The following is a 27,500-nucleotide window of genomic DNA, read 5'->3' as shown; positions in this document are numbered from 1 at the left end:
TGTGGATGAGAACAAACTTCTTACCACATAACTATGCATACATATGTGTATGTGTATGTATATACATATGAATGTATGTGCTTGTATGTATATAGGTGTATGTATGTGTATGCATATATATAATATATATATATATATATATATATATATTTATAATCACATACACAAACATATACATACAAATACATAGATATATATGCATAAGGGCGTGTGTATGCAAATGTATATGTACATATATATGCATGTATGTATTGTGTAAATATATATATGTATATATATATATATATATATATATATATATATATATATATAAATAAATCCAAATTATCTTTGCATCTAGCTACACCACACATACACATAGACATACACAAACATACACATCATTCCTTTCTTTCTCGCTTGCTCTCTGTCTCACTTCTCCCCCTCTCTCCCTCTTTCTTTCTTTCTCTCTCATAAAATGTGCCATCACAGCACCTATTTACACCTAGAAGTGTGAGGTGTGAGTGCCACTTCCAATTTCACAATTTCTAATTAATCAACTTTCTAATATAATAATGCATCTGCTCTACCATATACATAGCTAACTTATTTCAAAAGAGATTTATTAATTAGGAAACCTGTTATGTGATTTGTACCATCATTATATGTATAATTCTATGGATTGCTATATTGCTTCGATAGCAGCTGCTCATTGCTACAACCCTAAGTTTATAGTTAGCATCTATATTGTGGTCTTACGCTACACTTATCTAAAAGACAATAGAAAATGAGCTTACAAAAGAACCCTAACTTGATAACTTGGCAAAGCACAAATAGCCATCAAATCCCTTTAAATTCACACCAAATCATCTTTGAAATGCAAATTCATATTGAATGATGCCTTATATGATTTTCATCTGTGGTTTCCTAATTTGGTAAAGATCAAGTTTCTAACCCTACAAAATGTTTTAGTGAAGTTTTTTTAGGTACAAGGCCAGAAATTAGGAGGAAGGGGATAGTCAATTGCATCAACCTCAATATTCAACTGGTACTTATTTTATTGATCCTCAAAGGACGAAAGACAAAGTCAACCTTGGTGGAATTTGAACTCAGAACAAGAGGATGTATGAAAATATCACTAAGTATTTTGCCTAGTGTGCTAGTGATTCTGCCCGCTTGCCATCTTCTCCATCTTTATAAATAAGACGACAAAAGAATTTGCCTTTACTTCGTAATTCTTTATCTTTCTTTGCCTAGGTGTTGGACAACTTAAAAGACACTGCTTATATTTATCTTTTATTAATTTCAGTCTTGGACTGTGCCCACACTGGAGCACTACCTTGAAAGGTTTCAGTTCAACAAATAGATCCCAGCACTTATTTTTTAAAGTCTGGTAATTATCCAATCAATCTCTTTTGTGGAATTGCTAAGTGACAGGATCATAAACAAACCAAAACTGATTATCAAGCTGTTGGAGTGACAAACACAAAGACACACATGCACATGCGCACCTACACGCACACACACACACACACACACGCACACAGCCATGCCTACTCTTACAAGCCATGGTAAGTACTGAAGGTGCATGGCTTTGTAATTAGAGAATTGAGCTTACAATCACGAGGTTGGGAGTTCAGTTCTTTGACCAGGTTGCGGCTGTGTGTTGTGTTCTTGAGCAAGACACTTTATTTTACATTACTCCATTCCATTAAGGTGTAGAAATGAGTTGCAGCATCGTTGGTGCCAAGCCGTATTAGCCTTTGCTTTTCTCTTGGACAACATCCATGGTGTAGAGAGGTAAGACTGGTATTCATGGGCGACTGCTGGTCTTCCATAAACAACCTTGCCCAGATTTGTGCCACAGAAGGGAACTTTCTAGATGCTGTCTCATGGTCATTCATGACTGAAATTAGTCTTTAACCTCTGGGAATAAATTAAAACTTCTTGCCACACTACATTTGGAATTTTGGTACCATTTAATCTTTTAACTGCTTTTTTAGGACTTAGAATCAAATCTAACACATCACTGTACTACAGAATTAATATTTTCTATTAACTAAACAGTAGTAATCCTTTGTTCTCATCATGGTAGTATCACGGTTATATTTCTGTTGTTGGGTGAATTAATATCAGGCAGTTATTCTAAAGTAAAAACTTCCATTTTATTTTATTTTTTCTACCACTTCACATATTGTGAAGGTTGGTATTTAAGATACCACCTTAATAACAAACATGTTCAATGTCAAAAATTTCATCAGTGTTCCTACAGGAAGCTCCTAGCACCAATCACAAATACAATAATCCATTGTATGTTAAAGGAAATTATTTTAATTGATTATATTAGCCAAATTCCATTGTGTGACTACATGAACAGTTGCATGCCATCTGGTCAATTGATATTTTCATTGAACATCCTGAAAAAATATTGTTTTTACGAGGCACATATTTGCTTTAACATCAATATATGGTAAAATGTCAATACAAAACTGAGCTGCAGAGACAGTGACAAAAGAAATTATATGAATGCTTGTGAAGAAAATAAAGGAATAGAGGAGTGTGTGTGTGTATGTGTATATATATATATATATATTGAAGATTAAACTTTGGGAAGGAGATGGAATTAATTCGCAAACATTGCCAAACTATATTTGGGAAGACTAAACAAATAGTCAATGTTAATACTATGAAATAAATAAATAAATAAATAAATAAAATAGAAATGAAATGCAAATGCAAAAAAAAAAAAAAAATTATTGAAACCATTTATTGGGAAATTTCCTTCTCAATAAATGTTTTCTAATCACAATTGCTCTACTGCTGTTTTAGTGCCCAAAATTTGTTAATTCCAGAATAAAAAATACTTTTATGTCAAAAGCATTTAAAATGAGTGTTTGCTCTGTTGGTAGTTTGTGCCGGTTAGCTTTGCTTGAGCAAATCTATTGAACAACACAGAGAGTTAATCAATGAAGCATTCAATTAGAATTTCTGACTCTAAATATTCAATTTATTTTGTCTGTTAATTTAGATTTCAGAGTTAATTCTCTTGCATTTTTTGACCAGAATTATTCATTTAGGCATAATGACTTTTCACTTCATTATGGATATAATTCTGACTAATTAAAATATGTTTTGGCTATATTTAGTAAGCACAGGCATGGCTGTGTGGTTAGGAACTTTGCTTTGTGACCATGTGGTCTTGGGTTCAGTTCTGTTGCCTACAAGCAACACCATCATATAAGCGAGGTTGTTCATTTCCAGTCTTTCTATTTATGGGAAAATATCACCTTGCTTGGAAGCAGGTGAGTGTTAGTGATTGCTTTGACTGCAATAATTTTCTCACTTTTCTTGTATACTCTCTACTGGTAATTTCTTTCATTTCTTCAACCAAATTCCTGACATTGCTCAAAGATCTTACCCCTTATTCTTAGATTGTTTCATCATATAAAATATGTCTTATTAAAGTTAATATAATTATTACCAAGATCAGAAAATCAAATAAAAGTGTAAACCAGTTGTTCTCGACCTTTTTTTTCTTTTTGCCTATGGACCCCTTTGCTTCCTATTCTATTCTATTGGCCCCTAATAGCCATTCAATGTTAAAAAAAAATTCCTATTATATTATCATAATCAAATATTATTAAGAACAGTATAAAAATATTGGTAAAATATTTTGTTTATTGTAGAAGTATAACCAATTTACTGCCAATAAATTTCAACAACAAAATCTTATACGGACCCCCAAAGGCCATATAGACCCTCGTTGAAAACCACTGGTGAAAACAGTAGACATTTTTCTTATGCACATGAGGTTTGGCTCTGTGGTTAAGAAGCTAACTTTCTAGCCAGGTGGTTTCAGATTCAGTCCCATTGCATAGCACCTTGGATAAATGTCTTCTATGGTCCCATACTAACAAATGCTTTGTGAGTGAATTTGGCAAATGGAAACTATGTAGAAGCCCATTTTGTGCATGTATATATATATATATATAATTATGTGTATTTCTTCTATCTTAATGAATAAAAATTCTTCTGATAGAATAAATGGGTTAATAGAAACCAATGTAGCAAAGAACACAAAATAACTGTGGTTAGCTCCTGTTTTTAAGGCAGGAACTCCTTGAAATTTTGGGTATTTGAGTATATTTAAGAATTTAAGGATTGGAGAAGACGCATGTTATAATTGCATACTTTATTCCTACATATGTTTCAAAGGATTACAACCTGTGTGATCCATAGGGATCTTTGATATTAAAATTGTAACCTTCTCATCAGGGAAAGCATGGGAATCATCTTAAACGTAAGACATTATGACCGATTATGAAAACAATAGATGGATAAGGTTATGACTTGATTCATTTGAAAAAAACCGTTAGAGAATTGGACGCTGCCGGATAGTGGGTTGGACAACACATACCAATCAATGTGTAAGAGCGTACATGCATACATAAATACACATACACAAACACACACATATACATGCATACTGACACACACACACACACATATACATGCATATATGCGCATATACACATACATACACATGTGCACCCGTATATACATATGTATACATATATATACACACATATATACACACACACACACACATATATACATATACATACACACCTATATATATACACACACTCATACGTCCACATTTATACATATGCACATACGTACCTACGCATATACAAATATACACATGTGTGCGTGTCCCCATATACACACATGTATCCATCTACATATACACACATGTATAAATAGAAATATATTCATGCACATACACATAGCTATACATCTACGCCTATTACCTAATCAAATAAACAGATTCGTATATTCATATACATACATGAATACATACGCAAGCACACGTATGCACATACATACATACATACAAATACATATATATATACATATATACATATATATATACACATATATATATGTGTACATATAAAAGAAAAATAACTCAAGTGTTTTATATATACATACATACACACACCCACATACATACATCCACATATCCATATATGTGTGTGTGTGTGCATGCATACATATACATATACACACACATACATTTACATATATATATATTTTCTCCAATCCTTAAATTCTTATATATATATATATATATATATATATATATATATATATATATTGGATCATCCCATGAATAATGTGGTCTTTTTATACTTCTTTTATTTTTCAAAATTAAGATAAACAAAGTTCTTTTTTAATCTAAAATATACTCTCCTTCATTTTCTACAATGCTCTTCCATCTATCTGGTAGACTTACAAGGCCCTTTTTCCAAAATTCACTTGTCCGTGATGAAAAATATTCCTCCACTACTGTTCTGACCGCATCTACAGGATTCATATCTTTTCTGTCCAAATGATTTAGAAGACTACGGAATAAATGATAATCAGATGGGGCAATGTTCGACGAATAAGGTGGGTAGGGCATTATTTCCCTTCAAACTGCTCCAGCCTTTGGAATGTCATCCTTGCTGTATGTGGCTGAACATTATCCTGATGGAAGAACACCTTTCGATGTGAAACCAAAGATGGTCGTTTTTCTTCTAGCGCTGGTGTTGATGAATGGTCGAATGACCACATCCAAACTTCTTTGCTAGTTCAACAGTTGTGATGGGGTTTTGTTCCACTAGGGTTTGCAGGATGTCCTTATCAAACTCTACAGATCTTCCAAGATAAGGCTCGTCTTCTAAGCTGTAGTTTCTGTCTCAGAATTTCTGGAACCACTGTTGGCACTGGCTTATGCTTATTGTTTGATCCCATATACTGCATTAATATTCCTCACACTTTCTGTTGCGTTGTTGCCTCTATTGAACCCATAAAACAAAATATGCCAAATATACTCATTTGTCACTTCCATTATAGCTTTGAAAAAATAACTGTTAAAATCGAACTACACTCTTCAAGACTTGCACTGAGAATACGTACAAAGTAAAAGTACTACCTGCTTTTAAGTAAGTTGATCCAGGTAGTTTATCCCATCCCCCTCTGACTTTTAGTTCATGCAACTGAAAAAACCATATTATTTATGGGATGACCCAAAGGCCCTTCCCCCAGCTAGGTTGAAGGGCCTTAGAGTCAACCTAGCTAAAACCAAAATCCTAATAAGTAGGAAGGTAGATAAAACACAAACCCCTTCAGGTAGATGGCCCTGCTCAGTATGTAGAAAAGGAGTAGGTAGTAACTCTATAAGATGTACCCGGTGCAAGCTATGGACACATAAGAGGTGCAGCAACATCAAAGGCAGGTTAACTAGCAAGTTAGTTTTTGTTTGTGGCAGATGTTCAGGTGCAATAAAGACTGCAAACAAACAGGAAACAACTTCTATCTCATTCCAGGGTGAAAAACTAGAGGTAGTCGATAGCTTCCGCTATCTGGGCGACCAAGTTAGTAGTGGGGGTGGGTGCGCTGAAAGTGTAGCTGCTAGAATAAGAATAGCCTGGGCAAAGTTTAGAGAGCTCTTACCCCTGCTGGCGACAAAGGGACTCTCACTCAGAGTAAAAGGCAGACTGTATGACGCATGCGTACGAACAACCATGCTACATGGCAGTGAAACATGGGCTGTAACTGCTGAGGACATACATAAGCTCGCAAGGAATGAAGCCAGTATGCTCCGTTGGATGTGTAATGTCAATGTGAATACCCGTCAGAGTGTAAGTATCTTGAGAGAAAAGCTGAACGTTAGAAGCATCAGTTGTGGCGTGCAAGAGAGACGATTGCGCTGGTATGGACATGTGGTGAGAATGGAGGAGGATAGCTGCGTGAAAAAGTGCCACACCCTAACAGTTGAGGGAACCCGTGGAAGAGGTAGGCCCAGGAAGACCTGGGCTGAGGTGGTGAGGCAAGACCTTCGTACATTGGGCCTCACCGAGGCGATGACTACGGACCGAGACCTTTGGAAATGGGCTGTGCGTGAGAAGACCCGGCAAGCCAAGTAAGATCGTTGCCAGTGCCCCTGGACTGGTTCTTGTGCGGGTGGCACATGAGATGCACCATTTTGAGCGTGGCCGTTGCCAGTACCGCCTGACTGGCTCCTGTAGGATTTTCGAGCGAGATCGTTGCCAGTGCCCCTGGACTGGCTTGTGCGGGTGGCACATAAAAGACACCATTTCGAGCGTGGCCGTTTTCGTGCGGGTGACACGTAAAAGCACCCACTACACTCTCTGAGTGGTTGGCGTTAGGAAGGGCATCCAGCTGTAGAAACTCTGCCAAATCAGACTGGAGCTTGGTGTTGCCATCCGGTTTCACCAGTCCTCAGTCAAATCGTCCAACCCATGCTAGCATGGAAAGCGGACGTTAAACGATGATGATGATGATGATATATATCTATATATATATATGACATGTAAAAGGCCCCCACTAGACTCTGTAGAGTGGTTGGCATTAGGAAGGGTATCCAGCTGTAGAAACCAAGCCAAAACAGACTGGAGTGCAGTGCAGTTTTCCGGCTTACTGGTTCCAGTTAAACTGTCTAATGCAAGCCAGTATGAAAAATGGGTGTTAAATGATGAAAATGATATGTGCGTGTGTGTGTGTGTGTGTGTGTGTGTGTGTGTGTGTACATATATATGTGTGTGTCTGAGATTTGAAGATACGCTGTAAGGCTAAACCCCTTCTGAGCGAGAAACCCAGGGTAATTTCATAAGCTGGCTTACCCCACTATAATATATATATATGTATGTATACACACACACACATATATATATGTGTGTGTGTGTGTGTATCTATAAATGCATGCATACATACATACATGTGTATATATATATATATATATATATATATATATATATATATACACACACACACACACATATATGCGTGTGTGTGCGCTTGTACTCCTACCCCAGCAGAATTTCCCAAATAATTGAGATTATGAATAAATACTCTTCAGAACTAAGTCGAGTCGAGTGCAATTGTTGTTGTTGTTGTTGTTGTTGTTGTCGCCGTCGTCGTCATCGTCGTCGCTGCGGCTGTTGTTTTCATTTTTGTTGTTGTTGTTATTTAATCCCAGTCAAGATACCGTTTTCAATCAAAAGCATCACTGTTTTTATTTTCTTCCGTAATCCAGACAACATTATCTAATGAATCCGTTTTATAAGATAGTTTTTTTTTAAGACTGGTTAAGTTTGACTATTATTTCTTGAAGATCAAGTGTCCACATAGAGACGTCCTTATTTGCACATTATTCTACACTTAGTTATCTCCCTTATATTCCAATTTCAGATTTTATAGGCGTTGTGTTAACCTTGCTTCTCATACATAAATTTAGTACTAACAGTTCATTCAGTCCATTACATTCGTTTTAAAATCTTAGAAATGGTTATATGTCTTCTCCATTCTCGTCCACAACTTAATGATACCTACTATTTTGTTAAATCTTTCTGCTGTTTCTCTTAACTGTAATTACTCATTTTCATTCTTACTATAAAACTACATTCCTAAGAATCTTTATTCTCTAAAACAATATTATAAATTGTAACTAGCAGAATAGATTACCAGTAGATCGTAGGTCATGAATGAATATATATACATTGTTATAACCAATTATATACGCATATATACATACATACATACGTATATATATATATATATATATATATATATATATATATATATATATATATATATATATATTAATAAATCATAGGGCAGCAAAAAAAATTTTTGAGTTTTTTGCTGCTCTTTCTAGCGGGTTAGATGTCCTATTATAGGCATCTCTGTATTTTAAATGAATATATATATATATATATATATATATATATATATATATATATATATATATATATATATATATATGCTTTTATCCCTATTTTCATGGATATATATATATATATATATAGTAAAGATTATTTTCCAACATAATGTAACATTCGTCCCTGTTGGGGATGAATGTTACAGTTATTTAGCCCCAGAAAACATCGTCTCCAGCTGGCTATTCGACACACTATCTGTATCCTTATATTTTTGAACAGGAGTGTTTAGCATCCAAAATTTTTCCATATATATATATGTATATATGTGTGTGTATGTGTGTGTGCACGTTTGTGTGTATATAAATATATACATGTATGTATGTATGTATATATGTATGCATACAGAGAGAGATAAATCATATACATCTTTTATCTTTCATCTTTTACTTGTTTTAGTCATTAGACTGCAGCCATGCTGGGGCACCAACATGGAAGATGTTTAGTTGAACGAATCAACCGCAGTACTTATTATTTCTTTTTAAGCCTTGTACTTATTCTATTGGTCTTTTTTGGTGAACAACTCATTTGCAGAGGACATAAACAAACCAGCACCAGTTGTCAAAGCAGTGGTGGGGTACAGCACAGCCACAAAGACACACACACACATACACAGAGATAAATACATAAGTGCAAATGGGTACCTTTCAGTTTCTGTCTACTGAATTCACTCACAAAGCTTTAGTTGGTCTATGATAATAGAAGAAGATGCTTGCCCTAGGTGCCACACAGCAAGACTGAACCCAGAAACATGGTTGGGAAGCAAACCTCTTACCACGCAGCCATGCGTAAATATATATATATATATATATATATATATATACATACACTTACACATATACATACATATATGCATACATATGTATGTGTGTATATATATATATATATATATATATATATATATATATGCACACACATAGTCATCGTCATGATCATCATAATCATTTAATGTCTGCTTTCCATGCTGGTATGGGTTGGACAATTTGACATAGAGCTGGCTAGTAGGGAGCTGTCCAAACTCCAGCTGTCTGTTGAAGCATGGTTTCTACAGCTGGATGCCCTTCCTAATGCCAGCCACTTAACAGAGTGTGCTGGGAGCATTTTACAAGCTGCCAGCTTGGGTGCATTAATGCAGCACTGGGATGGGTGCATTAACACAGCACTGCAAATGCAGCACGAGCATGGGTGCATTAACGCAGCACTGGCACAGGTGCTTTTTTAAGTGGCACCAGCACTCAAACGGACAAGCCTGTATGTGTGGAAAACAGCAATTTTACATAGCTCAACATGTCTTATCAAGTACAGCAAATCACATCTCCCAGTCCTTTGTCAGTTCCTCATACACACACACACACAACACACATATATAAACATATACATATATATATTATATATGCATATATATATATTATATTATATTTGTATTTATACATGTGTACATGTATACATATATTATGTATATATGTATATATATGTATGTGCCTGTGTATGTATATATATATATATATATATATATATATTATATTTGTATTTATATATGTGTACATGTATACATATATTATGTATATATATGTATGTGTGTGTGTGTATATATATATATATATATATGCACACACATACACATACACACACATATACAAAGTTATATCCATACGTATTTACTCTTGCTGTGAATTAGGCCCATAGGAAGCTTTCTGACAGTTTTGGATGTGAAAGGAACATACCAGTTTACATTTTAATAAGTAACCTTCCACTATTATCATTTGGAGTTTGAGAAGGAATGGCGTGTAAATCCTAATAAATTATTAAATAACAACAACACCAGTTACTTTAATCCTCACCCGCAAGCTGTCAAAAAAGGCCCCAGGGAGAAGTAATTTCAGAGCAAGTTTAAATACATATGGACATGACACTGTATATTTGTGTATTCATAACACACACCATATTAGTTCTCTGGATAATTATTGTTGAGCTGTCATCCTTGTATCATTATGTAAATAAGTTGTGCCTGAAACAGTTTTGTTTATATTTTAATAAGTAGACTTCTGCTACTTTATTTCAGCATCTTGGTGGTGCACAGAGAGAGAGAAAGAGTCTCTGATAGGCTGTAAAGACAGTCAGATTGCTCAGTTCAATATATATCCCAAGCTGCCAAAAGGCCCCCGAGAGATGAATTTCACAGCAAATCTAACTGCATATGTGATTCCCTATACCTATTTATATTTAAATTCTTCTGTTCATTCTAATGGTCTTTTAACGAGAAGATGTTTATATCACAGTATATTAATTGATGCTGAAGGGTATGAACTAATAAGCTGTAGGATATTTACTAATTATCAACTTAATATTTATCCTTGTTAATAATATAAATCAGCCACTACAGACTGATAGCAAACACAAACAATAAAGTCCAGCATGAATGACTGTTAAATGAAGGTTATAATTAATTAAAGGTATTTCTGTATTTATCTTTATGTGTATTGACTCAAGAAGAAGGAGAGAAAGAGAGATAGGCAGACAGAGAGATAAAGTGAGAGAAAGAAAGAGCAAGGTGAGAAATTGATGTCTACATAAAGAATTTTCTTTGCCATCTGTGAAAGAAAAAGAGTGAATGAGTGAATATGAGAGAATTGTCTTTTTTTATAGTATTGTAGTAGAATATGAAGCCCTACCTCAGCTATGGAAATCTCTAAAAAAGAAAGTGAGAAATTCAGTCTATTTATTAAACAAAAAAGGACTGGAAGAACCATAAGGATGTGTGAAAGATAGCTGGGTTCTTTAATTGGTGAAATTTCAATGCTTGTGATTGGTGGAAATAATAATGTGTTGGACAAACCAACATTTTGGATTCTTTTTTTCCTTCATCTTTTGTGCAGAACAGTATAGCATTTATTGATTAGTTTTAAATGGTGTCAAGGCTTAACACATAACATTGTATGTGATCAAAAACATTTAAGCAATGTAGTGTAGAGCTGTCCACTACAATCAAATGACAAACATTAATTTTAACTCCATTAATTTCTTAATTTCTTGTACAGAAGTTATTCGAGACACAAAAATGTTAGAGAAAAAAAAAACGAAATTGAAGCAAGATTTGCTATCAGGTGTTGCTGCCATCCAAATAGTCTGGTGAGTTAAAGTAAGGAACATTTAGCATTAGTTTCTCATTTGTATATAACCCTTTTGATACCAAGCAACCTCAGAATTTCCCTGGTTCCACCATACCACCTTTGTGTTTTAAAGTAATCTAAATTAACATCTTTCATTAAAATTTAATGTTAATTTGTGTTCCTAAAAACCAGTTTAATAAGGACAAGGTTATTTTACTAAATTCTTCATTATATTAAAAATTAATTGAAACAAAAACCATGTGTTTTAAAATGAATATGGTAATAAAAGGGTTAATCATACAATACATGACCAGCTAGTAGAGGGTTGTAGCAAGTATTTGAGCCCATGACAGGGTCTCAATCATTAAAATGGATCCATCATTAGCCATCTAATTTGTAAAAATGCCAAATTACAATAGACATTATTTGATAATTAAACTTGCATAGAGCTATGAGGAGGTGGGATATTGCTTATAAGTCTATATTAGTACCAGTTCCAGTTTTAATTGAAACTGGTACTCCATTAGTTATAATAGTGAGGGTTTGGTCAGCCTGAGGCTATAGTAGAAAACACTTGCCCAAAGCACCACACAGTGGGACTGAACCCAGAAGAATGTAGTTGGGAAGCAATCTTCTTACTACACAGCCACATCTGCACCAGTGTTTTAGTTTCATTATAGTCATGGAGGAAATTTGAAAAATGCTTATAGAAATAAGATCAAGAATGGACTACGTATAAGTTTTTGCTTTAATTTTCTTGATACCAACTGGAAATAATCCTCTTCTGATTTTCTTGGTAGATTTATTTCGTAAGTAGAAGCACAGCAGGTGGATTATGAGTAAAGGTTTGTAAAACATCAGAGTTCAACATTGAATATAATAAATCTTAATTTATGACATCAAACAAGGTAATGTTACAAGTAAAGTTTGTGAGAATATACATAGTTATTTTCATGTTTTTACGAAATCCATTTGAACACTATGTTGTAAAAGTATTATAGAAAACATACGTTCATATGTTTATGCATGTAAGATCAAAATATTTACAGATACATAATGGGCAGCAACAACTGTTGGAAAAAGATGTCGAAGTGGTAGTTAAATGTCAAACAGAGAGTGTGGAAGGAGAAAGCTTACCCATGGCTGCTAATAATCTTTTCTACTCTAGGCACAAGGCCTGAAATTTTTTTTTGGGGGGGGGGCGTCAATTAGATCGACCCTAGTACGTAACTGGTACTTCATTTATCGACCCTGAAAGCTGAAAAGTAAAGTCGAACTCGGCAGAATTTGAACTCAGAACATAGAGACAGATGAAATACTGCTAAGCATTTTGCCCGGTGTGCTAATGTTTCTTATTTCGTTATTGCCCACAAGGGGCTAAACATAGAGGGGACAAACAAAGTGATTAAGTCGATTACATCGAACTCAGTGCATAACTGGTACTTAATTTATCGACCCCCCCAAAAGGATGAAAGGCAAAGTCAACCTCGGCAGAATTTGAACTCAGAACGTAATGGCAGACAAAATACCGCTAAGCATTTCGCCCAGCATGCTAACACTTCTGCCAGCTCGCCACCTTCCATGGCTGCTAATAATAAGATAGAAATAGTTTGAAACAGACTGCAGGTTCACTTCTGTCTAAATACTTTTTCTTTTACTTTTAGTTGTTTCAGTTAGACTGTGGCTATGCTGGGGCACCACCTTGAAGGCTTCTTAGTCAAGTGAATCAACCCCAGTACTCTTTTTTTTTTTTAAGCCATGTACTTATTCTCTTGCTGAACGGCTAAGTTATAAGGTTCATAAACATACCAACACCAGTTATCGACCAACGGTAGGGGACAAACACCGACACAGACGCGCCTCATGGAGATAATGACAAGTGACCGAGACCTTTGGTAATATGCCATGCTTGAGAAACCCTGTCAGGCCAAGTAAAATCATAGTCATGGCCAACGCTGATGTCATGTAACTGGTACCTGTACTGGTGGCACTTAAAAAGCACCCACTACACTCTTGGAGTGGTTGTCATTAGGAAAGGCATCCAGCAGTAGAAACCATGCCACATCAGACAAGAACCTGGTGTAGTCCTACAACTTACTAGTTTCAGTCGAACTGTCTAACCCATGCCAGCATGGAAAGTAGATGCTAAATGATGATGATGATGATTTATATATATATAGGTGCAGGAGTGGCTGTGTGGTAAGTAGCTTGCTTACCAACCACATGGTTCTGGGTTCAGTACCACTGCGTGGCACCTTGGGCAAGTGTCTTCTACTATAGCCTCGGGCCGACTAATGCCTTTGGTAGACGGAAACTGAAAGAAGCCCGTCGTATATATGTATATATATATGCATGTGTGTGCATATGTTTGTGTGTCTGTGTTTGTCCCCCCCACACACACACACACAATATTGCTTGACAACCGATGCTGGTGTGTTTACGTCCCCTGTAACTTAGCGGTTCGGCAAAAAGTGACCGATAGAATAAGTACTAGGCTTACAAAAAATAAGTCCTGGGGTCGATTTGCTTGACTAAAGGCGGTGCTCCAGCATGGCTGCAATCAAATGACTGAAATTGAGCGTAAATGAGTATACACGATGGGCTTCTTTCAGTTTTTGTTGACCAAATCCACTCACCAAGGCTATAGAAGAAGACACTTGCCCAATGTGCCACTCAGCGGGACTAAACCCAGAACCATGTGTTTGAGAAGCAATCTTCTTACCACTCAGTCAACAAAAAAAAAAAAAATTAAGAAAGGAAAGAAAGCTCGTAAATTACTAGCTTTTGATTGGCCTTAATTTCTGTTTGGTTAAATTAACTCATATAATCGCAGCGAAGCGTAAATGTTTCCTCAAGAAAACGACCACAGCAGCATCAACACCAACAAAGAAGTATAATACAGTGAAAAAAATAAACTATTTATGAATTTGGTGAAGTTATTCCTCATAAACATAGTATAAAAAAAATAACTTTGATAGAGTATATGCAACTATGCATTAAATATTAAAAAAAACTCAGATACAAGTCAAAAAAGGTGATATAGTCATGCTGGTTCACTTATTATTATGCATATGGCCACTGTTACCAACAGCTACCAGAAAAATTATGAAGTTGGTTGTAGATGTGCTCAGAAGATCATTATGGAAAATTAGGTGTGTTTATGATATCTATTTGTTATCAATCATTCATATTAATGATTTTACATAAACTTTTGACACCAGATTTAGGTTTTCTTTTCTGTCTACTTAAAAACGAGCAACAAAATATTTCTGTCAGATTTTCAGTTCAGATACAGCAAATGTTTATTTTTTATTTCATATTTATTTATTTATATAGTATATTTATTTGTGAAGGTGTGTGGCCTAGTGGTTAGGCTGTTCGACTCATGACTCCTAGATAATGGGTTCAGTTCCCTGGGTTCTTCAGCAAAACACTTCATTTCATGTTGCTTCAGTCCCTCTTTCGATTGGGGGGGGGGGGGAATGTTGGCCTGCTTGCCTAGCAAGCAGGGTGCCATCATTCAAAGGCTAAAACAATGCAAAAAGCACATTGTGACCAGTAAATTGTAAGAGCATCTGATAGCCTGGTCAGTCATGTGATAAATCGCATGATCACATGATAAATCACGTGATCACATGATTCATTTATTTATATATTTATTTGAAACATTCCAAGTTCTAATCCCACAGAAGTCAACTTCACCTGTCATCCTTCCAGGGTTGATAAAAAGTAAAGTACTAATTAAGTTCTGGATTCTTCAGTTCTATACTTAAAGAGATGAGGAATTATGTACATTATTTACATTTGATGGATATTTGTCCTCATCTTGTTTGTTGCTAACACAATGTTTTTGCTGACATACCCTCCAGACTTCATCCAGTGTCTTGGGGAAATTTCGAACCTGAGTTCTCATTCCTAAGGTATTTTTCGATGTTGTTGTTATCATTATTATTATTATTATTATTATTCAGGTCACGACCTGGAATCAAACTCGGGATGTTGGGATTAGTAGCCCACGCTCTTAACCACTACGCCATATGCCCACGGGCATATGGGCTACTAACCTCCAAGATTCTGAGTTCGATTCCAGGCAGTAACCTGAATAATAATAATAATAATAATAACAATAATAATAATGATAATAATAATAATAATAATAATAAACTATATGCTTTATATGTACCTAATGTTTTAAGGAAATTTCATTCCCCCAAAATACTAGGTATTGAACCAGTATTTATTTGGATGCAACCATCCCTTCATGAGGAACATATCCTCTAATTAAATTTTATATCTATATCTATCTATCTATATATATATACAAATAAAAGGGTAAAGGATTATGTAATAATTATTCACTCACTGATAGTAAACCGCAGATTTTCTGCGGTATTGCTTGTGACACACATGGTAATTCTTGGGGAGGGATAGGAACTGGTTGGCCTATGTAAGTTCGGAGATGCTGTTCATATTGTGCTGATGCACGACGTCGCTCGGTCATGCATGCACAATTGCCAGCGTCGTCAAATTTGCAAACTGGAATATCATACTGATGAGGAAATGAAAAGTTTTCACTTTTCTAAGCCAGAAACGCGTCTATGATTAACTAAGACTGATTAGTTTCGTTATTTTTTCTTCTTGTTTTGCCTTTGTGAGTTACAAGTATTGCTATCTGTTGGAGTTTCAGCACTTTAGCTGCTATTTCTGAACTTCGGTATGTGGTGAAGCAACTGTTGCTGATCCCTTAATTATGTTTATAAATGTATCTATATATATATATATATATATATATATATATATATATATATATAACAAGTCAATTCATAGGACAATAAATCTTACTTTAATCTGGTTTTTATAGTTTAGTCTTTAGAGGGTTGAGTATTTTAATCTGCATTATCTAAAGGTGTCTTATTAAATGACAAATAGCAGGTGTAAAGAAAGGAAATTGCTTTTGGTTTTCATTTATCATATGTGCTAATAGACAAATTATAATTGGAAGACAACTAATCAGTAAGGAATATTTGACATATAAGCTTGCTTCATATAATATAAATACAACAATTACTTTGATATGGCAATAATATATCATTCTATGAAGGTTTAAACTGAAAGAAATGCTTGTTTCTAAATTAGGTACAACTCCAGTCATTTTGAGACATGAGGGCTAGTCTGTTACATCAAACACAGTAGTTCTTGGCTTGTACTTTTATTTTATCAACCACAGAGTGATGAAAGGCAAAATTAACCTCAGCAAAATTTGAAATCTGGATGTAAAATGTCAGAGCAAGTACTGCAAGACATTTCTCTAACACTCACATGATTCCACCAGTCCAACAACCCATACTGGTTCTCACTTTAGAAGTGTTTGTCAAAGAATATGGAACACACTAATGTCTATCAGATAAACATACATGTAAGCTGTTACTTTTGCATGTTTACATTTCATATACATTTATCATAGCAGGGTCATTTTAGTCATTGGATCGAATGCCTTGCAATGTTTATTATGAATCTGTGTTTTGAGTTCAATTCCCACTGAAGCCAATTTTGTCTCCAGCCTTTTGGTTTGATAAATAAAGCATCAATTAATGGTATTGGGTTGGTAGGATTGTTAGAATGCCAAATAGGATGTCTTGTAATATCTCTTCCATCTCATCATATTTTGACAGCAATGCCATTGGTGAATCTGGACCAAAGCTGTTCTGACCTTTGTTTTTACCAATATCAGAGGCATCAAAATAGGACACTTGCATGCTTGAGCATCTATGGACCTTCCACAAAGCTCTTGTTAAAGCCTGCCCCTTAAGTCTTTAACATTTTAACCAGTCATATCGTACCCAAATATTTTACATGTTTTGCATTCGAACCAGCTAGAGCTGGTCTCTCAAACCTACTCTACCAAGTCATTTTAAAAATGAATTATCACATCATCAGAATCTTAAAGTTGCAAGAGAATGCATGATTAATTCAAAACAATGTGAGTAAATAGACGTTGCATTTGAGAGAGTCCTCTGAATGCTAACGGATTAAAGAGCAACTTTCCCAGTGTTAGATGCTCAGGTCATCTATATCAGACCACAGATGACCATTCATATTCATTCACATTTATTATCGTAATGACACTCTTACAAAACTAACCCCTCTTTCCCTTGACCGACTGTCTGTGTCCTCTCTTATACACATCTTCTTGTACCTTGAGGTGCTCTGGCATCTTGTCACCACCATCTCTACCTTATTTCCAAGCTACTCCCAGCCACCCTTATGTATAATACAGGGTAGGCACATATTTCCTCAACAACATGACACCTCGCAATTTAATCTCTCAACTTCTGGCATAAAACGACTACCATACCCTATCAGCCCACCTCAAATACTACCCCTTCTACTTAATTGAGGCATATTTTCCTTTTCTCTTTTTCCTGTTCTTTTCTTGACTTGCAAGTTACTTGGCAATGTCACTTGACACCATCTCTTGACAACTGATGTAGGTGTGTTTATATCACTGTCATGTAGCAGTTCATCAAAAGAGACTGATAGAATAAGTACTAGGCTTACAAAGAAAAGGTCCTGGTGTCGATTTGTAAAACTAAAGACAGTGCTCCAGCATGGCCACAGTCAAATGACTGAAACAAGTAAAAGACAGAATACATATTCTTACACATAGATGCTCACACATATAAATATGTACATATGTATATGGATGGATGGATGGGTGGATGGATGGATATGTTTGTGCATATATATTCTTCTCTTTGATAAGAATAAGGTAAACTGCAGTCAGTGCTATGTAATTTTGTTATAAGTACTGGGGTCAATTCATTTAATGAAAAATTCTTGAAAGCAGTGCTCCAGCATGGCTACAGTCTAATGACTGGAACAAGTGTCTTTTATTACAGAACACATTACTTAGCAACTCAATAAATAGGAATGGAGAAAAAATAAATAAAGCAACACACTAAAATTATTGTAAGCAATGCTACAGCATGGCCACAATCCATTAACTGCAATTCAATAAAGAGCAAAAATAAAAAATGAAATAAAATGGGAAGAATAATCTCCTAATGGTTAAAACTGAAGGATTTATTATCATCACCAATGTTCAGCATTGTTATTCCACTAATCCATAGAACAGGAATCTGTCCATTTTAATGGTACTGGCACTTATTTCTGCAGTCCAAATGTCATGTATTAACAGCATTCGTGAAGAATAAAATAAAGAAGAGTAAATTTAATATAACAAATAAAGAAGAATGAAAGGCAGATCCATAATAATTGGATGGACTGTGATTTGTTGTGATTTGTTTAATGTTGTTTATGAACAGTGATAAACTATTATTGGTCACCATTAGGTCTTCCATACATATAGCAACCAATGTCCATTGTACGACTGGTGACTGATGATTGATGTTTGATTAATGCAGTATCTTCATCGCTTAATATCTGTGTTCCACGCTGGTGTCTGTTGGACTGTTTAACAGGACCTGATGGACTCAAGAAGTGCATAGAGTTCCAGTGTCTGCTTTGGCATGTTTTTTTTTATAGCTGGATGCCCTTCCTAATGCCAGCCATTTTACAGTATGGACTGGTTGCTTTTTTCCTTCTTTAGCATGCCAGCAGAACTAGTGAGGTTGCCATGCAACTTGCAAGATTAGAAACCCCAATGAGGAAGAGAGAGAGAAGAGAAAGGGATGAGAGAACAGTATGTCCTTCAGTATTTAGAAGTGGCTATGGCAGTTACCCAACAGTGAACTCTGCCTCCCTCAATTCAGAAGAGCTCAAGATAATCTTTTTTTCAATTTTGCCAATAGAAATATTCCTTTCTACCATAGGCACAAGGCCTGAAATTTGGGGGCGGGGAGCAAATCGATTACATCGACCCCAGTGTATCACTGGTACTTAATTTGTCGACCCCAAAAGGATGAAAGGTAGAGTCGACCTCAGCAGAATTTGAACTCAGAACGTAGTGGCAGATGAAATACTGCTAAGCATTTCGCCTGGCGTGTTAATGATTCTGCCAGCTCACCACCTTATTTTACCCATAAAAATAATAATAATAATGTTACCTTTTCAAGTCATGTCGACTCATAAGGGCCAGTTTCCCTGTTTCCATGGCATACAAGTTCCCCACCTGGATAGGATACCAGTCCATTGTAGGACTACTCATTTTTGCCAGCTGAGTGTACTGGAGCAAGGTGAAATAAAGTGTTTTGCCCAAGAACACAACTCATCGCATGGTCCAGGAATTGAAACCACAATCTTATGGTCCTGAGTCCAACACCCTAACCACTAAGCCATGTGCCTCCACTATTTGTCAATGTTTTTTAAGGAACATGTAATACATAAAGAGAACTACTATCTACAATAAAATCAGCCACTACTCCATCCACATACCTTGACCATATACATAAAATAAGACAAATTTCATCTGCTATGATCCAATGTGTGTGCTTTTATGCACTAAGTGCCTTTATGAGAGGATCTCTCAAGGCTAATAATGCAATATTTGGTGTTCTAATAAGCCATCCATGTTTAGTTGGATATAAAAATTGCCTTTTGGTATTAATATTGCTTGTGTGGATAATAATTAATATTACAGTGTCTTCAAGTATTGGGTTTGGCGGTGTAGTTAAGAAGCTTGCTTTGCAACCACATAGTTTGAGGTTCAATCACATTGTATGGCACCTTGGGACAAGTGTCTTCTACTACAGCTCTTAACTGACCAATGTCTTGTGAGTGAATTTGATGGAAGGAAACTGTGTGGAAGCCCATTGCATCTATATATATATACATACATATATATAGGGTAAGGAGTCCCTTCAGTCAAGAATGATCATGAGATTGCACCTAGAAAATTCCCCTCTGAGGTACAAGTCCAGGAAAGGTTGCTTATGATGACCTGCACTTGCCTACACCAGCCTCCCCACCAATGTTATAGAAAGGAAAGGCAAAAGCTAATACAGCTTGGCAATAGTGATGCCACTACTCATTTCTACAATGCAAAATAATGTGTCTTGTTAAAGAACACAACAGAGAGCCCAATCTAGGAATTGAACTCACAACCTCATGATTGTTAGCTCAATTCCCTAACCACTGAGACATGTGTCTTCATTGTATATGTATGTATGTATGTATGGGGTAACATCCAGAAACTAGTCTAGTCTGCAGATGCCAAACCAGCAAGGGGAAGCTGCTGACCTCCCCTGTTCGAAGGTTATAAAGGACACAGGTTTCGTGTGTCACATAGCTAGCTAGAAGCGATGGCTTCTTGGAGCTAATTCACGGCAGCTTTCGTCCTAATTTTGGGACTGCCATGTTGGCTTGGCGATAACTATTAATTTCCAGTACCGCTGCCGTAGTCTCCTTTAGAGAGACTTAGAAATATTAATAACTCTCTCTCTCTATATATATATATATATAAATATATGACTAGTTTCCAACACTGTTTCTGTGGTGAGTGAACAATTCCACTCACAAGACATTAGTTGGCCTGAGGCTATTGTCAAGTGATGTTTGTGTACAAACACAGACACAAAGACACATGTGCACACATGCATATATATGATGGGATTATTTCAGTTCCTGTCCACCAAATACACAAGGTTTTAGTCGACTCAAGGATATGGTAGAAGATATTTGTCAAAGGTGCCATGAAGTAGGACTGAACTCAGAACCATGGGGCTGGGAAGCAAACTTATTTTGCTACTTTGACTTATAAATAAGATCGGTACCTACATTAACAATAGGGTATCTATGAGTTTGCCTGAGCTGCTGGAAATAGCAGCCAAAATCATTGACATTACACCCTGTCATCTTAAAAGTAGAAAAGACAGATTTCATAATGCAGGTCTAAGTATCCTTAAACTGATGCTACAAGGCTGGAACATCTACGATCAATTAGGGCTGACCTATAAATGGAAAAACAGCAACTGCCATAACCAAACATATCTTCAGTTTGATGAAGACTTTCAATATCCGTCACAAAATTTGCAATAGAAAATGGTTTCATTTAAATGGATTACCTCCCTTTGCAAAGTCTGTTTAATACCCGGGAAAAGATGTTCAATCTTTATCTTATTTAACTCTCTATTTCTCAGGCAAAATATTTAGCACTGGGGACGAAATGCTTAGCAGCGTTTCATCCTCCGTCTTAACGTTCTGAGTTCAAATTCTACTGATGTCAACTTTGCCTTTCATCCCTTCGGTGTCAATGAAATAAGTACCAGTTGTACACTGGAGTCGATGTAATTGACTTGCAAATTTCAATAAATTTCAAGCTTTGTGCCTATGGAAGAAATGATTATTTCTTCATCAGAAGCTGCAGTGACTCAAGGGCTGAGAATTTTGTGCATTGTACTGTATACAATACGTCTAATAAGTATCACTGCACACAACCCTGGGCCCTTGAGTTACACTGTATCTTTTGCTGATTAATTATTAAAAAATACCGTATTATATGGTTACTGACTATTACTTAATTCTTACTTATCAAGTCTTATCAATACAAAGGTATTGATTATATATTTCACTGCATAATTTATTCATGTGTTTTATTATTCTTGTTATGGGTTTTAGTTATTGGGCTGTGGCCATGCTGGGACACCAATTTCAAGAGTTTTAGTTCATCACATTGACACCAATCAGTATTCCTGTCAGTTACTTTATCAATTTTTCTAGATTATATTTTGAGGTAAAGGGACGCAACTCCCCGTTTTATATCGGTATATGTAAACACACAGATTTGCAGACATAAGTACGTCTTGCTTCTACATTTTCTAAAAATTCTGTTTTAGTCATTTGACTGCGGCCATGCTAGGGCACGGCCTTGAAGGGTTTTAGTAAAACTAATCGACCACAAGGATTTTTTTTTTTAACCTAGTACTCACTCTATTGGTAACTTTTGTTCAACCGCTAGGTAATGGGGACATAAACACACCAACACCAGTTGTCAAGTGGTGTGGGGGACAAACACAGACACAAAGAGACTCACACATACATAATCTTTTCTACTCTAGGCACAAGGCCCGAAATTTGGGGGGAGGGGGCCAGTCGGTTAGATCGACCCCAGTACGCAACTGGTACTTAATTTATCGACCCCGAAAGGATGAAAGGCAAAGTCGACCCCGGCGGAATTTGAACTCAGAACGTACAGACAGACGAAATACCGCTAAGCATTTCGCCCGGCGTGCTAACAACTCTGCCAGCTCGCCGCCTTCGACTCACACATACATAATACATACATACATATATGTGTGTGTGTGTGATGAGATTCTTTCAGTTTCCATTTACCAACTCCGTTCACAACGCTTTGGTCAGCCTAAAGTTATAGGTGTCATGCAGCAGGACTGAACTTGGAACCATGTGGTTGAGAAGCAAACTTTTTACCACACAGCCATGCCTACTCTTATGTATAGTCTTAAGGGTTGAAGCTTAGTGTGTAGGGAAGCATATGACAGTATATAATGTGGTTCTAATAGAAAAGCAAGCAACATCGCAAATAAAAGAGTAACTTATAAAGAGAATATTCCTGGTATGGACAATTGCACAAGAAAAATAAATTGATTTAAGAAAGTGTTCAGCTCAAAATTCTGAGAAAATTATTGAATATGACAGACAGCTAAAGAAGGCCAGCGAACACAACACTGAGTATTAAAACCAGGATAAGGTCTCTAATTCAAATATACTAAGGTGTGTGGAACAAGGCCTAACATGAGATTTTTTTTATATGGAATTAAAATAGGAGGTGGATAATCTTGTAAACAGAAGCTCACATGGTTACCCATTCAGTATCTCTACAACCTTTAGATACACCTGCACAACAAAAAAACAACACTTTGGAAATATTCCTTCACATCAAGAATTGTCAAAGCATGGAATAAACTACTTGTGTCAGTTGTTAGCTGTTAGGACACTGTATCCTTAAGAAATTCTATGTGTGTGTGTGTATGTTTGTGTATGCATAATATATATTGACATGCAAACATACACACATATATATCCTTCTGTAGCTACAAATATGTGTGTGTGTGTGTGTTTGTGTGTGCAGTTTAGTACCTGTACTTTATTACTGTTGTTGTTTAGTTCCATCTCAAGTTTGATTCACCATATGTAAGTTCAAGCATACTGACTACTTCAGACTGCCTTATATAATGTGTTCTTTGTATCCTTTAAATGTCACTTTATGATTTGAGGAAAATTAGGTTGCTATTTCTAGCAGAATAAGTGACCATATAAAGATTTGCCTAACTAGCTTATTTCTGTTTCCTATGCTATCCTTATAAGTAGTTACCTAATCAAAGAGCATTTGAATACAAGGCTTTTTTCTTTCTATAACATGGGCACTGTTGGTTAATTATTTTGTATGTCTATATTTACATTCTTTTATTCTGTTCTCTGTCTGGTTTCAGCCACGAACTGCGATCATTTTGGAGCACTGCTTTCAAGAATGTTTGTTGATTATATTCGTTCAAATAATTTCACAGATTTTGTAAAGACCAAAAAAAACATGGCGATCAGAGTTTAAAGGGAGATAACTTTTCAAGGCTTACCATATTGTTAAGGTATTTGCTTTAATACAGTGGTTTTGTTCATGCCAGGATGAAACAAACGAACACATGCTCGTAAACACATGCATTCATGTATACAAACACACCACACACACACACACACACACAAGCACACACACACACGAGCACACACACACACACACACACACACACAAACAGAAGCACCTTAATTTTCAAGTGGAATCAGTATGGTACAAGTGCAACAAAGTTGGAGTTTTGATGTACAAGTACAGTCAATTTAGTGACAATCTGCACAGTTTCCATCAACTTAAATCCTCCCGTAAGGTTTAGGATGACCTGAGGCTATGTTAAATGCTCTTGTTGCAGATTAAGTGCAATGCAATGAGATTGAACTCAGGACCTCACGATTGCGAAACAGTTTTCTTAACCACTCATCCAGGCCTACGTCGACAATATTCAGTTATGCTTTATATAACTATCAAGAAAAAAGTCATACTCCTGTGTATATATGTGTGTGTGCGTGCGTGAAAAAAAAGAGACACAAAGGTTGAGGCAGAGACAGAGAAGCAGAGAAAGAAAGACAGAGAGAGAGAAGGATACTAAGAGAGGGTGAAAGTGAGAGAGAGAGAGAGAGAGAGAGAGAGTTTATGGCAGCATCCCCTGACTTCCTACTTCCTTGAAAAAGTCATTCACCAAGACCCAGTTACACTGTAACTACCTGTGTCTGTGTGTTTGTCTATAACAACAGCCTGTCACTTTCAGCTTACATGCGGTTGTGTATCTGTGCATCTGAGTTTTGGTGTATCTGTGTGTGCATGTCTCTGTGTCTATGTATCTGTGTGTCTGTGTGTTAGTTTACAAAAGTCAGTCACACACTTCTCTAACTTCCTGTGTCTGTGTGTCAGATTCCTCCAGCAGTCTGTTGATATTAGCTACACATGTCCATACTTCAGTCTAACATAGCTGGGCACATTCCCTATCTGTCAGTGACTGGTCTAACCCTACCAGTTTCATTCTACTAATACACGTTCTGCTGTAGCTGGTCAGTCTTTCTCTAAGTTTATGATCAAAGGCGTTTTAGCCATAACTATTCCCAAACCATTTTTTGTTATATGTCCAATATTACATTGTCTGCTGCATTTTTCCATTTATTTTATAGAGGCTAGCATGTGATTTGAAGGAATTTGGTTGCTATATTCAGCATGTCAAGTTACCATATTGAACCTCCCTCACTTATCTGTGTTATAAGTGTTGCATGTTAATCAAAATCTATATATACTCTCAATCTTCAAAAGACTTGTAAAATTTGGTCTGAAATTTTTCACTGAGGAATTTTAATAAGATCAAAACATAGTACAGTTCTATATTTAAAAGATGAAGAATTATGTACATTATTTACATTTGACGGATATTTGTCCTCATCTTGTTTGTTGTTAACACAATATTTTGGCTGATATACTCTCCAGCCTTCTTCATGTGTCTTGGGGAAATTTTGAACCTGAGTTCTCATTCCTAAGGTATTTTTCCATGTTATCATTATTATTATTATTATTACTATTATTATTCAGGTCACTGCCTGGAATTGAACTTGGAATCTTAGGGTTAGTAGCTCGCACTCTTAACCACTATGCCATACGCCCATGGGCTGTGGCGTAATGGTTAAGAGCATGGGCTACTATAATTGGAATGTCTTATCTTCTTTCTCACATACTAATTCTTCATTTTTTAGTAAGTTTTCTTGATTCTGGGGTTTTGTTTCTGTATCTGGGATTTCTTTCCCAATTCTACAACAGATGCAGCTACAAAAAGTAATTCATCTGCATGCAGAAGTTCCCATTGATTAACTGTTTTAAACACCTTTGTTTTGTGCTGGAGGTTTCTGATAAATAGGAGAGGGCTGAGAATTGAGCACCAGTGCATCCCCACCGTTGCACTGAATTCCTCTTAGTACTCAACGTTACTAACTGAGGAAAAGTATCACTAAAAGCATTACAGCTACAAGAAATCAGTAACTAACAGCTGCCTTCGTTGACTTGTTACCAAAATGGTCGTGTGTGCATATGCCTGTGTGTGTGTGTGTGTGTGTGTGTGTGTGTGTGTGTGTGTGTGTGCAAGTGCGTGTGTCTGTGTGTGTGTGTGTGTGTGTGCGTGCGTGCGTGTGTGCGTGCACCCATGCATCTGTGTGAATCTACAAAGAGGGGACACAATCAATGTTGGTGAGAAGGAGAAAGGTACAAAGAAAAAGAGAGAGAGAGTGTATTGCAGTAAAAAAAAAAATCAATTAAGTAAGGGGCCATGACTCTTGCACGTTAAACAATCCCAATACTGTAGATTTATAGAAATTAAAGTAGCACACACATATACACACACGCACATGAATACTCGCTAGATTCATAAAATATAGAAAGTTGTGTGTGTGTGTGTGTGTGTGTGTGTACACACCTAAAGACGTTTGAATATAAATGTGTAAATTTCGTACCTTTTACTAATTCTCAAGTTACTATTGACCATCTATCGTTCTCTCTTAGGGGAGACTACTGTCTCTTACGATTTGATAGAGCCAAAATATAGTAATAACGAAAAAGAATACATCTAGCTTATGGTTCGTTATCGACAAAATACAAAAATAATTATCTTTTTTTAACTTATATCTATATCTATATATATATATATATATGTATATATATATATATATATATATATATATATATATATATATATATATATATATATATATATATAGATGGATGGACGGAGAGAGAAAGAGAGAGTTGTGTCTACACAGGCAAATTTATAGAAATTTTCTTAGTAAAAATACTCACAAGGATTTGTAAGGATGCAATTACAAATCATATTCTGTTATCTGTCAAATGAAGCAATTTAAGTGCTTGATGTAGTGTGAGATATCATAGTGGAGTAATTCGGTAATTTCATCAGAATTTTGATTTTATCAAATTTTAGGAGATTTGTATCACGTTGAGGCTGTAGAGAGTAGGCAGAGTTATCCCCCCTTACGTAGAAATAAGTTTAAAGCTATTTGCGAGTTTTATTCCCTCAATACACACGTAAAAGCATTAAATAAACTGATATTAAGAATA

At 35.9% G+C, this 27,500-nt stretch overlaps 1 protein-coding gene and 1 long non-coding RNA gene across 10 annotated transcripts in view; one reads left to right on the top strand and one right to left on the bottom strand.

Moving 5' to 3' along the window:
* LOC128249443 (uncharacterized) overlaps positions 1-27,425 on the bottom strand; it is a 255,980-nt gene extending 228,555 nt beyond the window's left edge. For both annotated transcript variants that reach the window (XR_016244314.1, XR_016244315.1), the window contains exon 1: positions 27,225-27,425. This is a non-coding gene — a long non-coding RNA (uncharacterized LOC128249443). The remainder of the gene's footprint in view (positions 1-27,224) is intronic.
* LOC106882960 (protocadherin beta-16) overlaps positions 1-27,500 on the top strand; it is a 163,171-nt gene that overhangs the window by 56,239 nt on the left and 79,432 nt on the right. For 2 of the 8 annotated variants that reach the window (XR_016244310.1, XR_016244311.1), the window contains exon 3: positions 24,283-24,435. The exons of 5 other annotated variants lie outside the window; for them this stretch is intronic. Coding sequence is in view for 1 of the 3 variants with exons in the window: in XM_089362727.1 (XP_089218853.1) it covers positions 24,283-24,366 (84 nt within the window). In the remaining 2 variants the exon portion in view is untranslated. Of the gene's footprint in view, positions 1-24,282; positions 24,437-27,500 lie in introns of those variants that run through there. One more of the 8 variants, XM_089362727.1, reaches the window with a different exon arrangement.

This window comes from Octopus bimaculoides, chromosome 14, assembly GCF_046866305.1.
Source record: "Octopus bimaculoides isolate indiv1 chromosome 14, ASM4686630v1, whole genome shotgun sequence".
In the NCBI taxonomy this organism is placed as follows: domain Eukaryota; kingdom Metazoa; phylum Mollusca; class Cephalopoda; order Octopoda; family Octopodidae; genus Octopus; species Octopus bimaculoides.
Note: the sequence above shows the minus strand (reverse complement) of the source record. Positions and strands in the feature narration are given on the sequence as shown.